At 38.9% G+C, this 27,866-nt stretch overlaps 1 protein-coding gene across 2 annotated transcripts in view; it reads right to left on the bottom strand.

The window, feature by feature from the left end:
* The window catches only part of CSTPP1 (centriolar satellite-associated tubulin polyglutamylase complex regulator 1), a 200,746-nt gene that overhangs the window by 110,172 nt on the left and 62,708 nt on the right, over positions 1-27,866 (bottom strand). For both annotated transcript variants that reach the window (XM_047877065.1, XM_047877064.1), the window contains exon 3: positions 4,530-4,660. In XM_047877065.1, coding sequence (XP_047733021.1) covers positions 4,530-4,660 — 131 coding nt within the window. The remainder of the gene's footprint in view (positions 1-4,529; positions 4,661-27,866) is intronic.

Genomic DNA, 27,866 nt, shown 5'->3' with positions numbered 1-27,866 from the left:
TTGTTGGTGCAACTGTGCATGGGATCAGTTTCTTTTTTTTTTTTTTTAAATATATGAAATGTATTGTCAAATTGGTTTCCATACAACACCCAGTGCTCATCCCAACAGGTGCCCTCCTCAATACCCATCACCCACCCTCCCCTCCCTCCCACCCCCCATCAGCCCTCAGTTTGTTCTCAGTTTTTAAGAGTCTCTTATGCTTTGGCTCTCTCCCACTCTAACCTCTTTTTTGTTTCTTTATTTGTCTTTCTGTTGCTTCATTATTAGTGTATAAGAATGCAACTGATTTCTGTACATTAATTTTGTATCCTGCGACTTTGCTGAATTCATGTATCAGTTCTAACAGACTTCTGGTGGAGTCTATCGGGTTTTCCATGTATAATATTATGCCATCTGCAAAAAGTGAAAGCTTGACATCATCTTTGCCAATTTTGATGCCTTTGATTTCCTTTTGTTGTCTGACTGCTGATGCTAGAACTTCCAACACTATGTTAAACAACAGTGGTGAGAGTGGACATCCCTGTCGTGTTCCTGATCTCAGGGGGAAAGCTCTCAGTTTTTCCCCATTGAGGATGACATTAGCTGTGGGCTTTTCACAAATGGCTTTTATGATGCACTAAGAATCATAAAATACCTAGGAATAAACCTAGCCAAAGATGTAAAAGATCTGTATGCTGAAAACTATAGAAAGCTTACGAAGGAAATTGAAGAAGATGCAAAGAAATGGAAAAACATTCCATGCTCATGGATTGGAAGAATAAATATTGCTAAAATGTCAATACTACCCAAAGCTATCTACACATTCAATGCAATCCCAATCAAAATGGTACCAGCATTCTTCTGGAAGCTAGAACAAGCAATCCTAAAATTTGTATGGAATCACAAAAGACCCTGAATAGCCAAGTAATATTGAAGAAGAAGACCAAAGTGGGAGGCATCATAATCCCAGACTTTAGATTCTACTACAAAGCTGTAATCAAGACAACATGGTATTGGCACAAAAACAGACACATAGACCAATGGAATAGAATAGAGACTCCAGAATTGGACTCACAAAAGTATGGCCAACTAATCTTTGACAAAGCAGGAAAGAATATCCAATGGAAAAAAGACAGTCTCTTTAACAAATGGTGCTGGGAGAACTGGACAGCAACATGCAGAAGGTTGAAACTAGACCGCTTTCTCACACCATACACAAAAATAAACTCAAAATGGATAAAGGACCTGAATGTGAGACAGGAAACCATCAAAACCCTGGAGGAGAAAGCAGGAAAAAACCTCTCTGACCTCAGCCGCAGCAATTTCTTACTTGACACATCTCCAAAGGAAAGGAAATTAAAAGCAAAAATGAACTATTGGGACCTCATGAAGATAAAAAGCTTTTGCACTGCAAAGGAAACAATCAACAAAACTAAAAGGTAACCGATGGAACGGGAAAAGATATTTGCAAATGACATATTGGACAAAAGGCTAGTATCCAAAATCTATAAAGAACTCACCAAACTCCACACCTGAAAAACAAATAATCCAGTGAAGAAATGGGCAGAAGACATGAATAGACACTTCTCTAAAGAAGACATCCAGATGGCCATCAGGCACATGAAAAGATACTCAACGTCACTCTTCATCAGGGAAATACAAATCAAAACCACCCTGAGATATCACCTCATGCCAGTCAGAATGGCTAAAATGAACAAATCAGGAGACTATAGATGCTGGAGAGGATGTGGAGAAATGGGAACCCTCTTGCACTGTTGGTGGGAATGCAAACTGGTGCAGCCGCTCTGGAAAACAGGGTGGAGATTCCTCAAAAAATTAAAAATAGATCTACCCTATGACCCAGCAATAGCACTGCTGGGAATTTACCCAAGGGATGCAGGAGTGCTGATGCATAGGGGCACTTGTACCCCAGTGTTTATAGCAGCACTTTCAACAATAGCCAAATTATTGAAAGAGCCTAAATGTCCATCAACTGATGACTGGATAAAAAAATTGTGGTTTATATATACAATGGAATACTACTTGGCAATGAGAAAGAATGAAATATTGCCTTTTGTAGCAATGTGGATGGAACTGGAGAGTGTTATGCTAAGTGAAATAAGTCATACAGAGAAAGACAGATACCATATGTTTTCACTCTTATGTGGATCCTGAGAAACTTACCAGAAGACCATGGGAGAGGGGAAGGGAAAAAAAAAAGAAAAAAAGAGAGAGGGAGGGAGCCAAACCATAAGAGACTCTAAAAAACTGAGAATAAACCGAGGGTTGATGAGGGGTGGGAGAGAGGGGAAAGTGGGTGATGGGCATTGAAGAGGGCACCTGTTGGGATAAGCACTGGGTGTTGTATAGAAGCCGATTTGACAATAAATTTCATGTTAAAAAAAAAAGAAATAAAAGGCTCAGTAGCTATATATAAAGTAGCAGTAGCATCATGAGAGCAGGGTGGAGGATGTTGTCAACTCAATGAGATCAGGGCGTGTACCTGTTCACTTACTATACCCCAGCACCAAGCATGTGGTAAGTCTACCAGAAATATCTGTTAAGTAAATGAGGAAATAGTTTAGGCCTTTCTCTACTCTCAGGTAGGATCATAACAGAAACTGCTTTATTTAATAGTTATTTCAGGGGCGCCTGGGTGGCGCAGTCGGTTAAGCGTCCGACTTCAGCCAGGTCACGATCTCGTGGTCCGTGAGTTCGAGCCCCGCGTCAGGCTCTGGGCTGATGGCTTAGAGCCTGGAGCCTGTTTCCGATTCTGTGTCTCCCTCTCTCTCTCTGCCCCTCCCCCGTTCATGCTCTGTCTCTCTCTGTCCCCCCAAAAAATAAATAAACGTTGAAAAAAAAAATTTTTTTTAAATAGTTATTTCAATCAGTGTTTTCTTTTTTTTAATTTTCCTTGGAATATAATCAAACCAAAAGTATGCAAATATAAAAATTACTTGTATTTTCTAGTGCATTTAGCTCTTGTCTCAAAGATTATAAGGTGAAATGAAAATCTGGTATTAGTAAACTTTATTCTACTTCCCCAAATCTGTATTTCTAGAAACTAATTTGTATTACCTGCTGCTTCATGGAGTGTTTTCACCGTGTCCCTAGAAATTTCAACTTTTCAAAACCTTAACATGCCATTTCATTCACATTAGTCAAAGGGAGGAAGCAACCCAAGTGTCTGTTGATAGATGAATGGATAAACAAAATGTGGATACACACAATGGAGTGTTCTTCAGGCTTAAAAAGGAAGGCAATTCTGACACATGTCACAACATGTATGAACTCTGAGGACATTGTGTTAAATGAAGTCAGTCATTCACAAAAAGGGAAGTATTACATGATTCCACTAACACGAGGTACCTAGTGTAGTCCAATTCAGAGACAGAAAGTAGAACAGGGCTTGCCAGAGGCTGGGGGCAGGGGAGGAAATGGAGAGTGCTTAATGGGGAAGGTGAAGAAGTTCTGGAGATGGATGGGAGCAATGATTTCGGCACAGTGTGAGTGTACAGTTACCTGGAAATTTATCAGGGCTCTTCTCACTCACCTTATGTGCCAAAACCAATCGCCAAATCCTTTGGATTTGATCTCTGAAAGTGCCCCTTCCGTGGATGCTGCCTTAGTTTTGGCTCTTGTCATTGCTCACGACTGCAAGTCTCCTAACCACGCTCGCTGCCTCCAAACTCACCCTCTAAGCCATTTCGATAGGAAATGGCCTTTCAAATGATCTTTCTAGAATTCAGATATCATCACACCACTCTTCTGAATAAAATCCTTTAACCTACAGCATAAAATTCAACTTCTATTTTTACGGCAAAAATGGTCTTTCAGGACCTGACTATTCCATTCCTTCACAGGCTCATCTCCCCTAATGCCCTTCACAAACTCTAGCCATTCTGATCTTCTCAGGTTCTTTTATGCCTCTACATCACAGCACATGCTCTACTAGAATGTCTTCTCTCCTTTATCCATGTGGATAACTCTTACTCTCCCTTCCCAAATTAGACCAAACAACCAGTTCTCAGGAGAACCTCCTCTAATCTACTTGCTCCCCTTTCTCTAACCATAGGGTTCCCTCACCCCCACTCAGCAGTTTCCGTCTTTGTATTCGCACCATTTCTTCCATCTACTGCATGGTATTTTATTATTTACCAAGAGCAAAGGCTCTGGAGCCAGATTGTCTAGGTAGGGATCCCACCCCAGCATTTGGGGTACAACCCTGTCAAGTTACTTAACCCCTCTGAGTCCTGGTTTCACTAGTTATAACGGGGATGATCATATCTACCATGGAGAGCTGTTGTGAAGAATAAATGAATGACCACACATAAAGTGCTAAGAACTCCACTTGGTTCCTAGTAGGTAGCCTTGTGATGACGATGGTACTAGTAATGGTAGTAGTGTCTGTGACACAGACAGATAGCTCCTCAAAAGTAAGGTGTTCCTAGAGCCTCAAATAGCAGTCACTCAAATAGTATTTATGGGAACAAAAGAGAGGCAGAAGTTTAGAAGAAAGGAAGGCAAGAAAAGAATTTGGGAAGACTTACCGCCATTTTTGCCCACAGTTCGGAAGCATCTCCAGAAGGCCCGTAAGAAAGATGCCCTGTTGTGAGGGGTTGCTTGGATGAAGCTGAATTCCCGAAAGAGAATGTGAGTTCCCTGACACACACTGTTAAAACTGCAAAGAGAAAAATCAAGGAATCATTAGATGAATAGTTTTTGGAAGGCTGGAATCAGAGTGGAAACTCAAGACCAGACAGAACCACTGCCCAAAAGGAGGAAAATCTTTTCTCTCCAACAAACTCTGAACTACAGATTAGATGAAGTCTTTCAATGAGGAAATCTCTTCATATAACCACATCCTTCTGAAAACTCTTGGAGTCCAATTCCTCTGTGTGCTTCCCACCTCCGACATATATGTACTGAGGGACTTTTCATCAGTCACTGGAACACTTCAGCTAGAGGGAAATGTTTCATTCTTTAACTGGATGACATTGGCACTTGTATTTTTGGGGAGAATACTTCTCCTGCCACATCTGGAAGTATATTTCCTTAAAGATATTGTTTCTGTACTGTCTCTGATCTACATCAGCTGCCATGAGAACAAAATGGCTCATAGGGACATAACTGGATTGTCTGTTCCAGTTTGGGGGTGATGTATACCTCTCTGACAATAACCTCACAGGCAAGTCCATGTGCCAAAGGAAATGAAAGGTTGCAAACAGAACACTAAAGGCAAATAAGAACAAGGGTAAAAAGTGGCCCCTGAATGACAGTATGAAGCAAAGCCCCAGAGCCCAAGTGAGTCATTGTTTAAGCTGGGCCGGGGAAGGGGAAAAAAACATACTCCATTGCTTTTGGGTTCTTCTGCCAGAGAAAGAAAGGCTGTAGAGCCTGGCGTAATCTAAAAATGGAAATTCCACCAAAGAGTAGGCAATTATCCAGTAATCATCACAACCAAAGGCAGCCTTCAGGTTCCAGAAAGCTCCTAAATTCCCTGACAAGTATATCAGGAGTGGAAAATGTGTTAATCTTTGTAGAGAAACAGCCATTAAACTAAAGATGGCAAAGCAATGGAGAGACAGTGGAAATTCCAAATGCCACTTTTCACTTGCTGACCATTTAAAGGGGGGGGGGGGGCGGGGAGGGCGCAGGAGGGAAGGATCTGAATCTCTGAACCAGACAGGAAAAAATTTCAGGAGCCATCTGTTCCATTTTCCTTTTTCCTGACCAAGTTCTGAGGGGAACATCTAACCTGTCTTTAATATAGAGTGTGTTATCACTTAAGATAAAATTAGCTTCTTCCTGTTAATATTAATAACACTATGAAAAATCAAATTACCTACTCTTCTCCCCGTGGAAAACTAGCATAGAAATCTACTTCTGAGACACTATGAGGAAGTATGAGGAAAACATCTGGTGAAGGATTAGGTTAGAGGAGCAATTTTTAAGAAGCAATGAAAGTGTTAACCTAACCATGCAGTTTGCAATGCTATTGTCTTGAGCAAAGGAAAATGAAAAATAAAGCAAATGAGCTGTTACAGGTAAATGGGGTAGGTCACATTTCTAGCAAATGACGTCTAAAATGATAACAATCTAGTCTAAATTTATGAAGCTATCGAGAAAAGAATTAGTCCCAAAGTATGCTTCATACCCCCCATGGGAAAAAAGCTGGTGTCTAGGTCATAGTCTACGCTGTAAAGAAACTAATACTAGTGAAATTATATCCTTAGTGTAGCTTTTTTAAAATATCTTTTTTTAAAACTAGGGAATAATTTATGCATTGAAGACTCTGGCTGAGACTCATTGTACAGATAAGAATTTACATAAGAAGTTATAAAATAGGAATTTTAAAAAACAAACTGATAGGCCAAGGACATATAATACTGAATACAGTAAAAAGATTTATAATTGTATTTACATTACTGCCTTTAGATAATCCCTACCAATAAAATTCAGCTGGTCAGTATGGAGATCACAATCACTTTACTTAAAGAGTCAATAGACAATCTTAATATAATCAGTGGAAATTATTTTACATAAGATGGCTGTAACAAAAAAGCAGAAAATACAATATATTGCCCGAGGCTTTACTGTTTCTCTTCAACCTGAAATATCTTTTCCCTATCTCCATCTGTTAAAATTTCTACCCAGTTTTTCAGGACCATCTCAAATGCCACATTTTGCAAGAAGTTTTTTCCCCCGATTCTACACTCATGCCCAATTCCCACCACGACTTACTTCTAACTACTGCTACTCACAATCTGCTGCCTTTTTAAAAAGTTATTGGACTGGGGCGCCTGGGTGCCTCAGTTGGTTGAGTGTCCAACTTCGGCCCAGGTCATGGTCTCATAGTTCGTGCGTTCAAGCCCCATGTCAGACTCTGTGCTGACAGCTCAGAGCCTGGAGCCTGCTTCGAATTGTGTCTCCCTCTCTCTCTGCTTGCTTTATGTCTCTCTCAAAAATAAATAAACATTAAAAAAAATTTTTTTAAGTTATTGGACTTATTTCCCCTACTAGACTATAAGTTCTATGTAATAAGCAATTAGGTTGTACTCATTTTAGCCTCCATTACATTATCTAACACATAGTACATACTATTCTATAAATCCCTTTGGCAGTTGACCTAGAAAGATCAGAAAAAAATATACAATACTAGATAGAAATTATCAGATTTATATTTATAGTTAGCCACACTGGAAATACTTAAAAGTTGGCATTTTATAAACTTTTTAAAAGTCCAGGACTTTGGGGGCGCCTGGGTGGCTCAGTCGGTTAAGCGTCCGACTTCGGCTCAGGTCACGATCACGCAGTTCGTGAGTTCAAGCCCTGCGTCAGGCTCTGTGCTGATGGCTCAGAGCCTGGAGCCTGTTTCAGATTCTGTGTCTCCCTCTCTCTGACCCTCCCCCGTTCACGCTGTGTCTCTCTCTGTCTCAAAAATAAATAAATGTTAAAAAAAAAAATTTGTTTTAAATAAATAAAAAAAAAAAGTCCAGGACTTTGGTCTGCTATTTGTATTGTAATATTGCAATACTCAACTGTGTTTTGATCAGTATTTGCCTGGCATATCTTTTACTGTGCTTTTTAATTTCCATTCTCCTGGGTCATTTTGTGTCAGATATTTCTCTTGTGAGTAGTATATAGCTGGATTTTGTTTTTTACCCAACCTTACAGTCTCTGTATTTTAAAAAGCGAGGTTTTTAAAATCTATCTGATTAATTTCTGCCATCTTATTTTATCTTTTCCATAAATTATTCTTCTTTGACTTGTTTTTCTTTTCCTGCTTTCTATTTTGTTAGTAAAGCTGTTTCTTTTTTACTTTTCTCTCTCCCCCCGCCATTAGATCGGACGCTATGACAGAATCTGTAACTTCTTAGAATTCCTCTTAAACATTAAACATACATATTTAGCTACACATTTTTTTTTATTGAAGTATAGCTGACATACAATGTTACATTAGTTTCAGGTGTACAGGACAGTGATTTCGACAGTTCTGTACATCATGCAGTGCTCACCGTGGTAAGTGTAGTCACCATCTGTCACCATATAAAGTTATTACAGTTGACTATATTCCCTATGCTGTACTTCTCATCCCCATGACTTATTTATTTTATAACTGGAAGATTGTAACTCTTAAACCCCTTCACCTATTTTACCCATCTCCCTCCCCCTCCTCTCTGGCAACCATCAATTTGTTCTCTGTATTTATGAGACTTTGGCCGTTTGTATATGTCACGAGCACGCTATGAAGGTACACACACGAGTTATATGTTTCCACAATGTCGGCTTTATTCAGTCACAAAGCAAGGTTAACATGATTATGAAGCAGGTTCAGGATTCCAAACTCAAATGACATTTCACCATGTGATTAACTTGGCTTCTTACACAACACACAGAACAAAAGACAAGACAAGTCACACAACAAACATAACATAGCGGGTAGGAAGTTAACGAACCAAACGTGAAGTCAGTCTGTGGGTGTGTAGTTGAGATAAGGCTACGGTCCGGTCCAGTCTGGTCTGGGTCAGCTCTCAGCACTTACTGCTTATTCTGTTCAAGCCTCAGACGATCCCTGTTCTGTTCAGAGATCAATCGGACAGAGCTTTCGCAGATGTTGCCTTTTTGAAGTGGTCAGACATAGAGGGGTCAGTGTCTCCTCAATGTCTGAGGAGTGACATTTTGCTGCAAAAATCTTCCCCTTTTAAAGGGATTTAATCAGTCTTGGGCCCCTGCAGACCTCCTCTGCTTCTGCTTGTTATCAGTTCTGGGGTGTGGTCAGCTGGTGCTGGTCTGGCTGATACCTGGTAGCTACAGTACCCTTAAATGTTTGCATCATTGCTTGACACAGGCCCCTGCTTGACATGAGTGACTCCATCTTACTCTCTACAGTGTATGTGTATTCGTTCGTTTTGTTTTTTAGATTCCACATATAAATGAAATCATATGGTTTTGTTCTTCTCTGAGTTATTTCACTTAGCGTAATACCCTGTAGGCTCATCCATGTTGTCAGAAATAATAAGATTTCATTCTTTTCTATGGCTGAGTAATATTCCACTGTACGTGTATACCACATGTTCTTTATCCATTCATCCATCAGTGGACACTTAGGTTGCTTCCATATCTTGGCTATTGTAAATAATGCTGTGATAAACATGGATGCATATATCTTTTCAAATTAGTAGCTACACATTTCTTAAAATGCCAAATCACTCATTATCTTTGTTACTCTCCAAAGCAAGACAAGAACCAAAGCACACTCTAAATAACCCATGAGCACTCTTTTCATCTTCTGATATTATTTTCCAGAATTTGACTTCTATCTTTTTAAATTTAAAACTTTTTTTTACTGTGATAAAATGTTTATAATATTTATTATTTTAACCATAACACATTTGTCATTTTAACTGTTATAACTGTACAATTCAGTAGCTTTAATACATTCATGATGCTGTATAACCATTACCACTATCTATACACACAACTTTATCATTATCCCCAACAACAACCCTATATACATTAAACAGTAACTCCCCCCTCGACCTTCCTCCCATACTCTCATAACCTCTATTCCTCTCTGTCTCTATGAATTTGTCTATTCTAGGTACCTCTTATAAGTGGAATTGTACAATTTTTTCTCTGTGTGTTTGGCTTATTTCACTAAGTTTTTAAGGTCCACCCATGTTGTGATTTATATGAAATTTCATTCCTTTTTAAGGATGAATAATATTCCATGTATGTATACCACGTTTGCTTATCCATTGATCTGCTAATGAGCACATGGGTTGCACTACTATAATGAATAGTGCTTCAATGAACATTGGTATACAAATATCTCTTCTTCACATATCCTGCTTTCAGTTCTTCTAGGTATATACCCAGAAGTGGAATTGCTAGGCCATACGGTAGCTATATGTTTAACCTTTTGAGAAACCACCAAACTGTATTTCCTGGTTGCTGCACCATTTTACATTCTCATAGCAATGCACAAAGGTTCCAATTTCTCCAAATCCTCACCAACACTTTTCCTGTGTGTGTGTGTGTGTGTGTGTGTGTGTGTGTGTTTAAATAGTCATCCTAGTAGGTATGAGGTGGTATCTCATTGTGGTTTTGATTTGTATTTCCATGTTGAGCATCTTTTCATGTACTTATTGGCCATGTGTATACCTTCTCCGGAGAAATGTCTAAGTCCTTTGCCCATTAAAATTTTTTTCTAAATTTTTTTAATGTTTATTTATTTTTCAACGTTTATTTATTTTTAGGACAGAGAGAGACAGAGCATGAATGGGGGAGGGGCAGAGAGAGAGGGAGACACAGAATCGGAAACAGGCTCCAGGCTCTGAGCCATCAGCCCAGAGCCCGACGCGGGGCTCGAACTCCCGGACCGCGAGATCGTGACCTGGCTGAAGTCGGACGCTTAACCGACTGCGCCACCCAGGCGCCCCTAATGTTTATTTATTTTTGAGAGAGAGGGAGAGAGAGAGAAAACGAGCAAATGGTGGAGGGGCCAAATGGAGAGAGGGAGACACAGAATCTGAAGTGGGCTCCAGTCTCTGAGCTGTCAGAACAGAGCCTGATGGAGGGATCAAACTCATGAACCACGAGATCATTACCTGAGCTGAAGTCAGACACTTAACTGACTGAGCCACCCAGGTGCCCCTAAAAAAATTTTTTTAATGTTTATTTTTGAGAGAGACAGAGACAGAGCGTGAGTGGGGGAGGGGCAAAGAGAGAGGGAGACACAGAATCTGAAGCAGGCTCCAGGCTCTGAGTTGTCAGCACAGAGCCCAACACGGGGCTCAAACCCACGAACTGGGAGATCATGACCTGAGCCGTAAGTTGGACGCTCAACTGACTGAGCCACCCAACCGCCCTGTTTGCCCATTTTTTAAGAACTTTTTTTGTTGTTGAGTTGTAGGAGTTCTTTATATATTCTGGATATGAATCCCTTATAAGATATATGATTTGAAAATGTTTTCTCTCATTCTTCAGGTTTTTTTCTTGCCTTCTTGATAGTACGCTTTGATGCACAAAAAGTTCTTAATTTTGATGAAGTCCATTTTATCTATTTTTTTAATTTTTTTCCCCATGCTTTTGGTTTGCTGTCAATTATAATGCCATGAAGACATTCAGTTATTTTCTTCTCATGGTTTTATAGTTTTAGCTCTTAAGTTTAAGTTCTTGATCATTTTCAGTTAATGTTTATATAAGGTATAAGGTATGGGTCAACTTCTTTTGCATGTGGATATCTAGTTTCCCCAGCACCACTTTCTGGAAGGACTTGTCGAACAGTCCTTTCCCCAATGAATGGTACCCATGTTGAAAATCAATTGACCATACATGTGAGGGTTTGTTTCTGGGCTCTCAATTCTATCACAGTAGTCTATATGTCTGTCTTTATGCCGATGCTATACTGTTTTAAGTACTGTAGTTTTTGTATTAAGTTTCAAAGTTAGAAAGTTGGAGTCTTCCAACTTTCTTCTTTTTTAAGATTATCCTGGCTTTCTGAAACCTCTTGCAATTCCATATTAATTTGAGGATCAGCTATTCCATTTCTCTGAAAAAGTCTGTTAGAATTTTGGTAGAGTTTGTATCAAATCTGTAGATTTAGTTGGATAGTATTGACATCTAAACAATGCTAAATCTTCCTATCAATGAACAATGTCTTTCCAATTTTATAGGTATTTTTAGATTTCATTCAGCAGTGTTTTGTAGTTTGCAGGGTGCAAATCCTTTGCTTTCTTGGTTGGATTTATCCCTAAGTATTTAATTCTTTTAGATGCTATTATAAATAGAATTGCTCTCTTAATTTCCTTTTGATGACTGATTGCTAGTTTATAAAAACACAATGGATTTTTGTATGTTGATTTGATATCCTGCATCTTTGCTGATGTTCATTAGGTCTGGAAGCTCTTTTGTGGATTCTTTGGGATTTTCTACATGTAGGATAATGTCATCTGCAAATAGATAGTTTTACCTTTTCCTTTCCAATTTGGATGTGCTTTATTTCTTTTGACTTCCATCTTTTTAAATGTAAAAAATAATTATTTTTAAAGATCAATAGTTAATTACACTTACCAACATATCATGTTACCTCGCTCACTATTGTTTCTCATTCTGTTCCTTCCCTCTTGGTTCAATTGTTTTCCTGCTAAAGTACACCATCCTTTAAGACAGGTCCACAATCACTTATCACTTTGGACCTCTCTGTTTTGGAATCGACAAATTTTTGGACTTTATAAAGGCAATATGCTGCACAAACCAGATGTGATATAGCACCACCAATGGGGCTGGGGTAGCTGCCCATAGTCAAGCATATTAAAATTTCCACAGTGAAACATATCCTTACACTAAGGAATATAAATAAAGACCAAAGATAGCCTCATAAACTAGTCCAGATCAAGTTTGCCCCCAAATGAGTTTGTTGAAAAATCAGCAAAAACAACTTCAGGTTTTCTAAGCTTTTTTAACTTCAAATTGTGAATTTCTGAATATTCACAGGCCTGCTGTTTCCACAAAAGGCTGTGGGTGGTAAATGCTCTCAGTTTTCATCTTCTTGAAAATATCTTTATTTTACCCTCTGGAGTAATAGTTTAACCAGGTGGAGAATTCTGGGTTGTCATTTATCTTCTCTTAGCACTTCAAAGATCCTACTCCATTGTCATCTGGCATCTATCATTGTTGTCGAGAGACCATCTGTCAAACTCCTGCCATTCCTCATGGAGTTAATCATTCTTACCATTCATATATGCTATTTTCTTTATCATTAATGTTCTGTGGATTACACCACGTGTCTATCATGTAGGTGTATTTTTAGTTATCTTGCTCAATACTTTAATCTGACTTACATCTTTTGTCAATCCTGGAAAATAGTCTCAGCAAATATCTTTTAAAATATTGCTTTACTGGGGCGCCTGGGTGGCGCAGTCGGTTGAGCGTCCGACTTCAGCCAGGTCACGATCTCACGGTCTGTGAGTTCGAGCCCCACGTCGGGCTCTGGGCTGATGGCTCAGAGCCTGGAGCCTCTTTCTGATTCTGTGTCTCCCTCTCTCTCTGCCCCTCCCCCGTTCATGCTCTGTCTCTCTCTGTCCCAAAAATAAATAAACGTTAAAAAAAAAAAAAAAAAAAATTTAAAATATTGCTTTACTGTCATCCTCTCTATCCTTTTCTTCCCCTAGTAGATATACATTTAGCCTGTCTTTTTTGCGTCCTTTCATAATTTTCATCTTTTATCTCTGTGTTAACCTTAGTATTATCTTCCAAATTATGTACTCTTTATTCTATTATGTCTAGTCTAAAATTTATTCTCTCTGTTGAATTTCTTAATACGTCAGTAGCTTTTTTATTTCTAGAACGTTTAATTGGCATTTAAAAAAATTTTTTTAATGTTTATTTATTTCTGACAGAGAGAGGGACAAAGCATGAGCAGGGGAGGGGCAGAGAGAGAGGGAGACACAGAATCCCAAGCAGGCTCCAGGCTCTGAGCTGTCAGCACAGAGCCCGATGCAGGGCTTGAACCCACAGACCACAAGATAATGACCTAAGCCGAAGTCGGACGCTCAACTGACTGAGCCACCCAGGTGCCCCTAACTGGTGTTTTAAAGAATTTACATGGTTTTTTTCTCTCTCAAGTTTTTATTTAAATTCCAGTCAGTTAACATAGAGTGTAATATTAGATTCAGGTGTACAATTTAGTGATTCATCAGTTCCATTCAACACCCAGTGCTCATCAAAAGTGCCCTCCTTAATCCCCATCACCCATCTAACCCGCCCCCCCCCCCCACCTCATTCTGGTAACCATCGGTTTGTTCTCTAAAGTTAAGAGTCTGTTTCTTGGTTTGCCTTTCTCTTTTTTCTCCCTATGTTCATTTGTTTTGTTTCTTAAATTCCACATAGACTGAAATCATATGGTATTTATCGTTCTCTGACTAACTTATTTCACTTAGCAAAATACTCTCTAGCTCCATCAACATCGTTGCAAATGGCAAGATTTCATTTTTTATGGTAGAGTAATATTCCATTATATATACATACCGTATCTTCTTTATCCATTCATCAGTCAATGGACATTTGGGCTCTTTCCATAATTTGGCTATTCTTGATAATGTTACTATAAACATTGGAGTGCATGTATCCCTTCAAAGTAGTATTTTTGTATCCTTTGGGTAAATACCTAGCAGTGCAATTGCTGGATCATATGGTAATTCTATTTTTAACTTTTTTAGGAACATTCATTCTGTTTTCCAGAGTGGCTGCACCATTTTTCATTCTCACCAACAGTGTAAGAGGGCTCCCCTTTCTTCACATACTCACCAACACCTGTTGTTTCCTGTGTTGTTAGTTTTAGCCATTCTGACAGGTGTGAGGTGATAGCTCATTGTAGTTTTGATTTGTATTTCCCTGATGATGAGTGATGATAAACATCTTTTCATGTGTCGGCCATCTGTATGGCTTCCTTGGAAAAATGCCTATTCATGTCTTCTGCCCATTTTTGAAATGGATTATTTGTTTTTTGGGCAATAAAACAGATCAATGAAACCAAGAGCTGGTTCTTTGAAAACATTAATAAAATTGATAAACTCCTAGCCAGACTTATCAAAAACAAAAGAGAAAGGGCCCAAATAAATAAAATCACAAATGAGAGAGAAGAAGTCACCTCTCAGAAATACAAATAATTATAAGAGAACATTATGAAAAACTATATGCCAACAAATTGGACAAAGTGGTCCTAGAAACATAAACTACCAAAACTGAAACAAGAAGAAATAGAAAACAATAACCAGCAAAGAAACTGAATCAATGATCAAAAATCTCCCAACAAGCAAAAGTCCAGAGCCAGATGGCTTCACAGGTGAATTCCGTCAAACACTGAAAGAAGGATGAGGGGCAGCTGGGTGGCTCAGTCAGTTATGTGTTCAACTCTTGATTTCAGCTCAGGTCATGCATGATCTCATGCGTTCATGAGACTGAGCCCTGCATTGTGCTGTCAGCACAAAGCCTACTTGCGATTCTTTCTCTCCTCTCTCTATGTCCCTCCCCCTGCTCACATTCTCTCTCTCTCAAAATAAATAAATAATTAAAAAAATAAGGAAGAGTGAATACCTATTCTTCTCAACCCATTCTAAAAAATAGAAATGAAAGGAAACTTCCAAATTCATTCAATGAGGCCAGCATCACCCTAATACCAACACCAGAGAAAGACTCCACTAAAAAAGAGAACTATAGGCTAATATCCCTAATGAACATGGATGCAAAAATTCTCAACAAAATACTAGCAAATCAAATCCAACAGTAAAAGAATCATTCACCATGATCAAGTGGGATTTATTCCTGGGTTACAAGGATAGTTCAATATTTGCAAATCAATCAACGTGATACACCACATTAATAAAAGAAAGGATAAGAATGATATGATCCTTTCAGTAGATGCAGAAGCATTTGACAAAGTACAACATCCGTTCATGATCAAACCCTCAACAGAGTAGGGTTAGAGGGAACATACCTCAACATAATAAAGGCTATATACAAAAAGCCCACAGCTAATATCATCCTCAGTGGGAAAAAACTGAGAGCTTTTCCTCTATGGTCAGGAATAAGACAGGGATGTCCGCTCTCCCCATTGTTATGTAACATAGTACTGGAAGTCCTAGCCACAGCAATCAGACACACAAAGAAATAAAAGGCATCCAAATCAGCAAGGAGGAAGTCAAACTTTCACTATTTGCAGATGACATGATGCTATATGTAGAAAACCCAAAATACTCCACTACAAAATTGCTAGAGCTGATACACAAATTCAGTAAAGTCACCGAATACAACATACATCAGTCTGTTGCATTTCTATACAAAAATAATGAAGCAGCAGAAAGAGAAATCAAGGAATCAATCCCATTTACAGAGGCACCAAAGCTCATAAGGTACCTAGGAATAAACCTAACCAAAGAGGTAAAAGATCTGTACTCTGAAAACTAGAAAACACTGATGAAAGAAATTGAAGAAGACATAAAGAAATGGAAAGACATTCCATGCTCGTGGATAGGAAGAACAAATATTGTTAAAATGTCTATATTACCCAAAACAGTCTACACATTTAATGGAATCCCTATCAAAAAACCAACAGCATTTTTTCACAGAGCTAAAACAAACAATTCTAAAATCTGTATGGAACCACAAAGGACCCCGAACAGACAAAGCAATCTTGAAAAACAAAAGCAAAGCATCACAATTCCAGACTTCAAGTTATATTACAAAGCTGTAGTGATTAAGGCAGTATGGTACTGGTACAAGAATAAACAGACCAATGGAACAGAACAGAAAACCCAGAAATGAACCCACAACTATATGGTCAATTAATTTTCAACAAAGCAGGAAAGAATATCCAATGGAAAAAAGACAGTCTCTTCAACAAATAGTGTTGGGAAAACTGGATAGCAACATGCAAAAGAATGAAATTGGACCACTTTCTTACACCCTACACAAAAATAAATTCAAAATGCATTGAAGACCTAAATGTTAGACAAGAAACCATTAAAATCCTAGAGGAGAACATAAGCAGTAACCTCTTTGACATCAGCCATAGCAACTTCTTACTACATATGTCTCCTGAGGCAAGGGAAACAAAAGCAAAAATAAACAATTGGGACTTCATCAAAGTAAAAAGCTTCTGCACAGCAAAGGAAACAATCAACAAAACTAAAGGCAACCTATGGAATGGGAGAAGACATTTGCAAATGACACATCTGATAAAGGGTTAGTATCCAAAATATAGAAAGGACTTATAAAATGTAACACTCAAAATACAAATAATCCAGTGTTCTCTCTCTCTCTCTCTCTCTCTCTCTCTCTCTCTCTCTAATAACAACCATTCCTTCTTTTACTTCCCTGAGGATCCTTAACTTTATTTCAAACTCAATTTAAAATAATTATTAGTCTTATTTTCTCTGGAGTACATTTATATTTCAATTGTTGGGTTTATTGGCTCTTTCTTAGCATTAGTTGTTCCCATATATTTTGGAATTTCAGCATGTAGACTCACCTAAGTGGGAGGCTATCACTCTCTCCAGCTGTCCTGAGGACAGATCCTAGTCTAGGACCAGATCTTATATTGGATGAGGTAAGGCTCCATTCCCAATGATATTGGGGATATCACAGAGACTGTCACTGGACCCCTGAGTAGCTCAGACCACTCAGGCCTGGTTGCAAGGCTGTCTGCTTCCTTTCATTGTCCCAGGTTTTATATAAGCCACTTCCCAGGTAGCAATCATACTTTTAAAAAAATCTCCCGCCCTGTGTGTGACACATTGGTCTCTACTATTCCACAAGAAATGAGTTCTCAGTTTCCTATGCTTGCTTCTGAACCCAGATCACAGGAGGTCTGTGGTTTGAGCCCCATTAGCATTGTGGTTTGTTTAGTTCCTGGTCCATAGATGAATTTATATTGACTTTACACATGGCTATGTCCTTTAAATTTTCTCTTCAGAAAATTTTATGTATCATTACCATGTGTTTGTAATGGATAAGACGGCCATATCATAAACACTGTAAGCCATTACAACCAGAAATCCAAAACAATTTTTCTACCTGCATAAAAATGCATTCTTGCTATTTTTCAGTGTATTTAACTAAACCAAAAAGTTTTTTTTTTAATTTTTTAATGTTTATTTTGGAGAGAGAGAAACAGAGAGCGAACAGGGGAGGGCCGGGGGGGGGGGGGGAGGAGACACAGAATCCGAAGCAGGCTCCAGGCTCTGAGCTGTCAGCACAGAGCCCGACACGGGGCTCGAACTCATGAACCGCGAGATCATGACCTGAGCCGAAGATGGATGCTTAACCAACTGAGCCACCCAGGCGCCCCCCAAAAAGTTTTTGTAATAGACATCAATCTTCTAAAATTGAACAAGAATGTTCTTAAAGATATTTTAAAGGCTACACAGAAGTATACTCTATATCTACCCCAAATATATTTCTCCAAAACCAGTATTCAAATTTCATTGAGTAAACTCTTTCATTCTTTAAGTTGTTGGGTTTTTTTCTCTTAAGATTTCAATTTTTTTTTATTTTGACATAATTTCAAATTTACAGAAAAGATTCAAGAACAGCACAAAGAATTCCTGAATACCCTTCATCTAAATTACTCAAATATGAATATTTTATTACATGTGCTCTCAAACTCTTTCTCAATCTCTCTCACATACACACATATAAATATTACTATTTTTCAGAACTGTTTAAGAGTAAGTTATAGGCATGATGCTCCCTTATCCCTAAAATACAGCATGTATATCCTAAAAAAATAAGGAATTCTCTTATATGACCATAGTATAGTGATCAAAATCAGAAAATTATAATTGATACAATATTGTTATCTAATGCACAAGCCTTATTAAGATTTCACCAGTTGTCCCAATAATGCCCCCTTTATAGGAAAAGAGAATTCAAGATGGATACATTGCATTCTGTTGTCATGACTCTTTAGCCTCTTTTAATCTAAAACATTTTGTTCTTGAGTCTTTGTATTCATGACATTGACACTTTTAAAGAGTACGGATTACTCTGCGGAATGTACTTTAGTCTGGGTTTGTCTGATGCTTCTTTGTGATTAGATTTAGGTTAAGCCCTTCGGACAAAATTACCACAGAAGTGATGATGCTGAGTTCTTCTCAGTGCATTATATCAGAAGACACTTTCTGTTCATTTCTAGCTACTGGTGATGTTTATTTTGACCATTTGTTTGAAGTGGTAAAGTTACCTTTGTAATTACTAAGTATCTTGTGGGTAGATATTTTGAAGCTGTGGAAGTATACTGTTACTCTTTAAACTTTCATTTACTAGTTTCAGCATCTACTGATAATTCTTGCCAGAGCAACAATAATTATAATGGTTTTGCCAAATGGTAATTTTTCACCCCTAATTATGTCACTCCATCTACATTTTTATAGGTTGACTTCCTACAGTAAAGAAGAGCTTATACTTTTCATCAATTCTTTATTTATGCATTTATTTATTTACATTGGTCTGGACTTCACTGGATTCTTTTTATTTTATTTTTTTAATTTACCTCCAAGTTAGTTAGCATATAGTGCAACAATACTTTCAGGAGTAGATTCCTTAATGCCCCTTACCCATTTAGCCCATCCCCCTTCCCACAACCCCTACAGTAACTCTCTGTGTGTTCTCCATATTTAAGAGTCTCTTATGTTTTGTCCTCCTCCCTGTTTTTATATTATTTTTGCTTCCCTTCCCTTAGGGTCATCTGTTTTGTATCTTAATGCACTTTACTGGATTCTTCACTCAATAGGTTATAATCCTTTATTATCATTATTTATTTTGATGCTCAAATTATCCCAGATTTGGCTATGGAAGCCCCTTCAAGCTGATTTTTTAAAAGTAAGCTCTACGCCCAATGTGAGGCTTCAGTTCACAACTCCAAGATCAGGAGTCACATCCTCTATTGAATGAGCCAGCCAGGCACCCCAAGCTGACTGCTATGTCCTTTCGACATGGCCACACAATTTTTTTTTTTATCACTTCCTTACTTTTTAATAGAAAAAGATGTTCCAGGTTCATCTTGTTCTTTCTCTACCCAATCCTGGAGCCAGCCATTTCTTCAAGAAGACAGAGTTGCTTTTATTAGAGGACAGTGTTTAGAAACCAAGATCTAGGTAGATGCTGGATGTGCTCCAAATGTATCATTGCTTCTAGGCTCTCTCAGAAGTCAGGGTTAAAAAACAAATGAAGATTTATATATACACACTCTACATGTGTGCATACACACACACACACACACACACACACACACACACACAAACAGGCAGACACTCATACTCATTTCTATATATCTAGCTATCTATATTTATTAAAACCCATGAGTATACCAGTTCCATTCCAATTCAATGCTACAGGGTACATTCTATCCTTTCCCTTTTTCATGTCTGAAACTTCCTAATTCTCTAGTTGGTGCTATTGGGGAGTCAGTGTTTAATGAGTACAGAGTTTCAGTTTGGGAAGATGAAAAAGTTCTGGAGATAAACAGTGGTGATAGTTACAGAACAGTGTGAGTGTACTTGATGCCACAGAAATGTACACTCAAAAATGGTTAACATGGTAAATTTTACATTATATATATTTTACCATGACAATAAAGAAAGAAATTGGGATACTGGTGTCAAATATCCACTATGTAACTTTATAGAATTGTCTGATGGGATAGTTTGGAAACTATAATCAAAACATTTTTTTTAGAGTGGTTCTGAAGATCACTATGGCTTTGCTCCTGCAAGAGTGGACCAAAGATATCAACATTGGTATCACTTAGAAGCCTGTTAGAATCTCAGGCCCCATCTGAGACCTATGAAATCCAATTCTGCATTTTAACAAGATTCCAGGTGGTTCGTGTGCACGTTAAAGTTCAAGAAGCACTCATTTGGGACAGATCCTGCCACTTCCTAGTTTTGCGACTTTGGGCCAGGTACTTAACCACTCTGTGCCTCAATTACTCTTTATCTATAAAACGGTGATAACAGGAATGAAGTTGCCACAGATTATTAAATGTGATAAATAATGCATGTTATAAAATGCCTGCCTGGCATATCCAGGGACTATATGCTATTATTATTACTTTGCTCAGTAGAAAATCTGTGAAAGTTGGTTTCAGGGACTTTTCTAAAAATAGCAAACTTAGGAAGTCAATGTTTTCAGGAGGATGTGAAGGGTGCTTGGCTTTAAGACATAATTGGGGGAAGGGATATATGGGAGATAACAGTTTGGGCCAAATATGAAGACCCAATATAGTGGAGTGGAAGGGCCACATTAATTCACAATAGGGCAATTTTTTTCCTGTTATAGTATGGTAGGACCAGACAAACATTATTTGCAAAATATAGATGGAATAGAAGCAGCTTTTAATGAGACAATGTCATCTTTTTCAGATATTTCGAAGCCTAAGTGGTATGTTTTTCACATGTCTGAAATCCCTGTGCGAGATATAATCTTTCCGCTGAAATATCACTTCTGTTTGACTTACACGATAAAGGACCAGAGTTGGTTAAGAGTGTGAGATGGAGGAGTGTGCAATACTGACAAGGTGGGGAGACAAAAAGACAGCCATACAGGCCCCCATGAACTGTTAGCATTTGGGCCACAGCACCCAGAAGATGTTGTTGAGTTCCTAACCTAATTTCTCTGGCAGGAGATCTTTCCTTGTCCCAGAAAAGACTTTTGAAGACAGAGAGGATTAAAAAAAATAATATTGTTAAGAAGTGAGGCTGCTGGGCTTGCACTTTACTAGCCGGAATCCCTTTATCTTTCTTGAGAGCCCCCCAGATCTCTTTTATTCTAGGTCAGTAATTTAACACTCTCAACTCTCAATTCAAAGCCTGTAATGACCTTGCTGTGCTGAATTATTAGCCCAGGATATAGAAAGAGAGAAAGAGAGAGAGAGCGAGCGAGCAAGAGAGAGAGAGAAAGAGAGAGAGGAAAAAAAAAACCCTTAAAAACAACAGAGGCCTTTTGATCAGAGCACCAAACTGCAGTTCGCTGTAACTCAAGCTGCCCATTCTTATATGGCAAGAATTAAGGACTCCCCCTGCCAGGCAGGACCCTATTAAAAGACAATAGCTGTTTGAAAAGGGTAAGCAAGTTGATATGGATATAATAGGCCACATATGGGGGCCCCTTTCTACTCTGAAATAAAGCTCCTTCTTAAGAGTTGTGAGCTGGGAAATCCAGCATTCAGTAAGGCGGGAGGAGGAGGTGTAATAGAAGAGAGTGAGTGGGTAGCCATGCAGAAATGCTTGAAGGTGCTTCAGGAGAAAGGGAGGAGGGCTTTGGGGAGCCTGCAGAGATGAGCATCAATCACTGAGGATAGAGGCTTTCAGAATGGCCAGGTGCTCGTTGGTCCCCAAGAGGTTTTTAGGAGCAGTGATGACAAAGATTTGGCTGCAACCAATATAGTGGTTAGTTTCTCTAATGGGTTAACAACAACAACAACAACAACAAAACAAGCAGGAACCTAGTAAGCTCTTGCCAGAATGGATGCAGCTGGCAAAAAGTAATCCTGTCTGCTTTGTTTTATACAATTTAACATGTCAACATCCTAAACTGATTAATACCATCTAGTGCCACTATACATTCTTGTTATCTTTAGGACGTGATTAAAAAAAAAAAAAAAAAAAAGCCTTGTAAAACAGGTACACTGGGCCCCAAAGAAACTGCCTCTTGCCTATAAACTATACCTTTTCTCAGATAAAGTATAGAGAGGTAACCACAGGACACAGTACTTCTTACTCCATTAGCTAATTCATGTTTGCTCATCTATCACCTAAACACTCGGCCCATTAGCAGATGTTGCTTTTGGAGGATCCTAAATCCACAACGCAATTTCCCAACCACTGTTTTAGGTACCTCTAAGATCTTGTTAGTATGTTACAAAACAAGGAATGATTTAAAGTGATTCAAGGTATTTAAACACACTAATCTAGCTATCTATGACTAAATTCTGAATTCTCAAATTCCTAAGCAAAAATATCAGAGATATTTTTCTTTCTTTTACCACCCTTTGCTAACTGCCAAATGAACAGCTCTCCAGTTCCCACCCACTGCAATTAATGGGCTAGTTTGGTGGAATTTACAACTAAAGAAAAAACACAAGGGATCTCTCTCTAACACTCGCGTGTTCCACTGAGTGGTCAACGGGGCACTAAACTGATCTTTAGCAAATTAAAGGGTTTTGCTGATTAAAGAGAAGGTCTGGATTCCCAAGAAAAAAATCTTGCATCACTACTCGGCTTCAGACTCCAAAAGAAACATATTATTTTTACAAAAGTCATTAGAGATAATTGTTTCCATAAAATACTGCAATTCTAAACTACTCTCCAGTATGTAGACTCCTTCATTTAAGATGGGGTCATCATGTAGGAAAGGAAGGGTGAGCAATGCAGAGCACCAACATCATGCTCATTCCCCAATTCATTCCTTAGCACATGGCAAACATATTTTCAGAAGTTCAAATCGGGACACACAGTCGAAAAAGTTTTTACTTGCAGAGTGCCTGGGTGCCTCAGTTGGTTGAGTGTTCGACTCTTGATTTCAGCTCAGGTCATGATCTCACAGTCTTAAGATTGAGCCCCAGGAGCACCTGGGTGGCTCAGTCGGTTGGGTGTCCGACTTTAGCTCAGGTCATGATTTCACGGTTCATCGGTTTGGGCCCCACGTCGGGCTCTGTGCTGACAGCTCAGAGCCTGGAGCTTGCTTCAGATTCTGTGTCTCCCTCTCTCTCTACCCCTCCCCTGCTCATGCTCTGTCTCTCCCTCTTTCTCAAGAATAAACATTGAAAAATTAAAAAAAAAAAAAAAAAAAAAAAAAGATTGAGCCCCGAATCATCTCTGTACTGGGCATGGAGACTGCTTCAGATTTTCTCTCTCTCCCTCTTCTTCTGCCCCTTCCCTGCTCATGCATGCACACACACTCTCTCTCTCTCTCTCTCTCTCAAAAAGGAATATTAAATAATAAATAAATAAATAAATAAAAAGTTTTTATTTGGTGTGTGAGCCACTTAAGGGTGTGAGAACACTAGTCAGAGTGGCTAAAATGAACAAATCAGGAGACTATAGATGCTGGAGAGGATGTGGAGAAATGGGAACCCTCTTGCACTGTTGGTGGGAATGCAAACTGGTGCAGCCGCTCTGGAAAACAGTGTGGAGATTCCTCAAAAAATTAAAAATAGATCTACCCTATGACCCAGCAATAGCACTGCTGGGAATTTACCCAAGGGATGCAGGAGTGCTGATGCATAGGGGCACTTGTACCCCAGTGTTTATAGCAGCACTTTCAACAACAGCCAAATTATGGAAAGAGCCTAAATGTCCATCAACTGATGAATGGATAAAGAAATTGTGGTTTATATACACAATGGAGTACTACGTGGCAATGAGAAAGAATGAAATATGGCCTTTTGTAGCAACACGGATGGAACTGGAGAGTGTGATGCTAAGTGAAATAAGTCACACAGAGAAAGACAGATACCATATGTTTTCACTCTTACGTGGATCCTGAGAAACTTAACAGAAGACCATGGGGGAGGGGAAGGGGGAAAAAAAAAGGTTAGAGAGGGAGGGAGCCAAACCATAAGAGGCTTTTAAAAACTGAGAATAAACTGAGGGTTGATGGCGGGTGGGAGGGAGGCGAAAATGGGTGATGGGCATTGAGGAGGGATAAGCACTGAGTATTGTATGGAAACCAGTTTGACAATAAATTTCATATTTAAAAAAAAGGGTGTGAGAAATAGCTTAAAGATTTTATATATGTCAGTATAATGATTGGATATGTTAAAATGCCATATTAATTGATAAATATTCAATGTCTTATTTGATAAATCTTAAAGGATAACCAGCCTATGTAATCTGAAAAATAAAAGTTAAACAGAACAACATGTGTAGTATGATACCATTTATATAAAATTACATATGTATGTGTGTATATGTAAGTTGACAGGATGTTTGAAAGAACAGAGAAAATGGAGGGAGGAAAAACTATTGAAGAAAACTTCTCAGAATAGAAAGGCATGACGTTCCCAGATTAAAAGGATCCTTATAAGCCTAGCACAATGAATGAATGTGGGTGCACATGAAGGCACGTCTCTGTAAAAACTCAGACTCCGTATTTTATCGGGGGCATGGCAAGATCACTTTGTAGATCACATGGGACAAGAGATACTGGTGCAGCTATCTTTGGAAAATATAATCAGCCACAGTTGCCGTCTGGTCACAACAATTTATATTCTTCCCAGATGCAGAATACCCCCTACACACTGAGACCCCAAAAGTCTAATTCCATTTTAGCATCAACCCAAATTCTAGGACCTTGACATATATATCAAGTCCAAGTATAGAGGAAGTTCCTCAAGTACAATTTCTTGGGTACAGCTCCTTGTATAATTCCTCATTCTGAACACCTATAAACTAAAGAGACAGGCATGCTCTCACATGCCCAGTATGTAAATGGTAATAAAGGGATAGGATAACCACAATAAACTTCCATCCAAAAAGGGGGAGAATGGGAGGCAATATAGTAATCGTTGATTCGTTGCAATTCTGAAATCCATCCACCCACATGTCTTATTTCCTTGATTTAAGCCTAGTACTTCTCCCTGGTAAACACTTTCCATGGCTTTTGATTGTGTACTCTGGGCTTTCGGTTTCATCTTCTGAAACATACTTTTATTTCCACAAATCATAGTCTCTGTTTGTAGCTGAATAGCTTTCTCAGCTTGCTTCCTGCCTGTAGAAGTCTGAGGGTCCAAAGGCCACTTTTTATTTTGTATTATTTATATCTTCTTTAGTCCAAGCTAGTGAGGTTTCCATAAATACAATTCTCTTAAAAACGATGGTGATGGTTTTTCTATTAACTTTATTGGGGTTTACTCCATTAGACAAAAGCTTTGTCCACGAATCTCGTTGAGACTGGCTCTTCCCTATTTGGGCTCCCTATCAGGCTGCTGTGGGACAACACCCTTTAGATCCTTAGGCCTACTGGCCATCTGAAAGAGTCTATGAGGCTCCAGCTAGAACCCTTGCTAAGGTTTTAACAAAGGGTTCATCTTTACCCTTAGACCACATTTCTGTGCTACCACTCTGGATTTGATCTGTGTTTTAAGGCAGTTTCTTAGTTTTGAATAGTTTTTGCTGGTTTGAAAGACTGTCCTGAGCTCTATTTCCTCTAAATTCTACTTGAAAACAAAATGGTTTATTCTTTAGTTCATCTCTCTCACATTTTACTGTAGGTAGCTAGAAAAAGATAGGCAGTCCACTGGGCACCTGGCTGGCTCAGTCGAAGAGCATGCAATTCTTGATCTTGGGGGAGAGGGGGGCAGAGAGAGAGAGGGAGAGAGTGAATCCCAAGCAGGCTCTGCTCTGTCAGCACAGAGCCCAACACAGGGCTAGAACCCACAAGCCCTGAGATCATGACCTGAGGTGAAATCAAAAGTCAGCCGCCTAACCAATTCAGTGACCCAGACGCCCCTGATCTGTATAGGTTTTAGTCCATAGACTCCCTTGCTGTAGCTTCTCATTTGGGTTAAAGCCAGAGGGAGGTATTGGCAAGAGACTGAAGGGTGGGAGGAGACAGAATGAGCTTGGGGTATTGTATTCTCTTCCTGCCAGTCAGCTGTGGGTTGGGGTTGGCTCTGTTCCTCTACTGAAGGTCACAGCTTATGTTAGATGGTTCCTACTCTTTCTAGATTCAAGAAACCACTCCCTCCACTTGTCTCTTCAGGCTTGGGGTAATAACAGATCTTAACTGTTGCTAGCTCTGGGGTCATCCACTTTCCCTTAATCCTTTCCACACCTTTGTAAATATTCTCTTTTTAAAACTTTCCCCAGATATCCTTCTTTTCTTTCTTTTTTTTTTTTTTTTAATTTTTTAATCTTCACTTTTGAGAGAGAGAGAGAGAGAGAGAGAGAGAGAGAGAGAGAGAGTGCGAGGAGGGGTAGGGGCAGAGAGAGAGGGAGACATAGAATCCAAAGCAGGCTCCAGGCTCTGAACTGTCAGCACAGAGCCCAGTGTGGGGCTTGATAACGAACTGTGAGATCATGATGGATGCTTAACCTACTGAGCCACCCAGCACCCCCCCACCCCACTGCCAGCTACCCTTCTTAAATGTATTATCTGTTAACCGCCAGGACTCTGACTGAAGCAAGTACACTGATATTTGTATGTATTCATTCTCTCAGTTTTATCTTCTTAAAGATGTCTACTTGAGGCCCATCAGACTTCCACTGTCAGTCTCCTCAAGGTCCTTCTGGTTTCTGCCTATTGTCTGGTCTCAAAGCCAATGACATATGTTTGAGGTTTTTGTAACTGTAGCACCTCACTCCCAATAACAAATTTTGTTCCAATCATCTATTGCTGCACAACAAGCCATAGTAAACTTAGTGGCACAAAAAAAAAAAATAAGTTTTATTATACTCATGGATTCGGTAGGTCAGAAAATATACAGAGTACAGTAGAGATAGCTTGTCTCTACTATATGTCTGGACCTGAATTGGGAAGACTTGAATCAGCCATTTATTTTTTAGGGATAAAATTATGTAGAAGCTTCTTCCTCACATGTCAGACACCTAGACTCGAAGACCAAACTTATAGCTGGGCTTCTTAAAGTTTGGCAACTGGTCAGTAGAATCTTTGGTAACTCCCGAGAGGGAATGTCTGAAAAGTGAGTTCCCAGAGACCAAGGCACAATCTACATGGCCTTTTGTGACTTAACCTTAGAAGTGACATAGTGTTAGTTCTCAGCCTTTACAAGGTGCTATCTTTTGTCTTTCTTCTTATTTCAACATAATTGAGCCTCCCGTAAACCGGCCCTATCCTAATTATATATTTCCTTGTTTGTTGCTTTTCAACATGGACTAGTCCTCCACAAGTCAATTTAGACTCCTTTACGACCTCCTTCTGTGTGTATTTTCTACTTCTGCTAATATAATTACATTCTGCTAGAACAAAAGTCCGAAAATACTTCCTTTTACAATAAAGGTAGGCTAGGTAATTTAGACCAACATTTCCGGCTGAGGAAAACTAGATGAATTATTAAAAGCATCTGTTTGAAGTATGAGAGAGCCACCAAGGCAAATGAAGAATGACAAGGCCAAGTTATGAGAGGAGAATAAAACCCAGAGAAGTTAGCCTAGCATTTGGTGCCACTTCTCCCCATAAACAGGAATTCTAAACAGAAGAGTCCATGGATTGAATTAAAGGAATGCACAAACTTGGACAGAAAAAGATTGCATCTTTATTTTTATAAACCATTAACTGGAATTTAGTATTTCCCTTTATATATATATATATATATATATATATATATATATATATATATATACACACATACATATATGTGT

The sequence above is a fragment of the Prionailurus viverrinus genome, chromosome D1, assembly GCF_022837055.1.
Source record: "Prionailurus viverrinus isolate Anna chromosome D1, UM_Priviv_1.0, whole genome shotgun sequence".
NCBI classification, from domain to species: Eukaryota; Metazoa; Chordata; class Mammalia; order Carnivora; family Felidae; genus Prionailurus; species Prionailurus viverrinus.
This window is presented reverse-complemented; position numbering and strand designations above follow the sequence as displayed.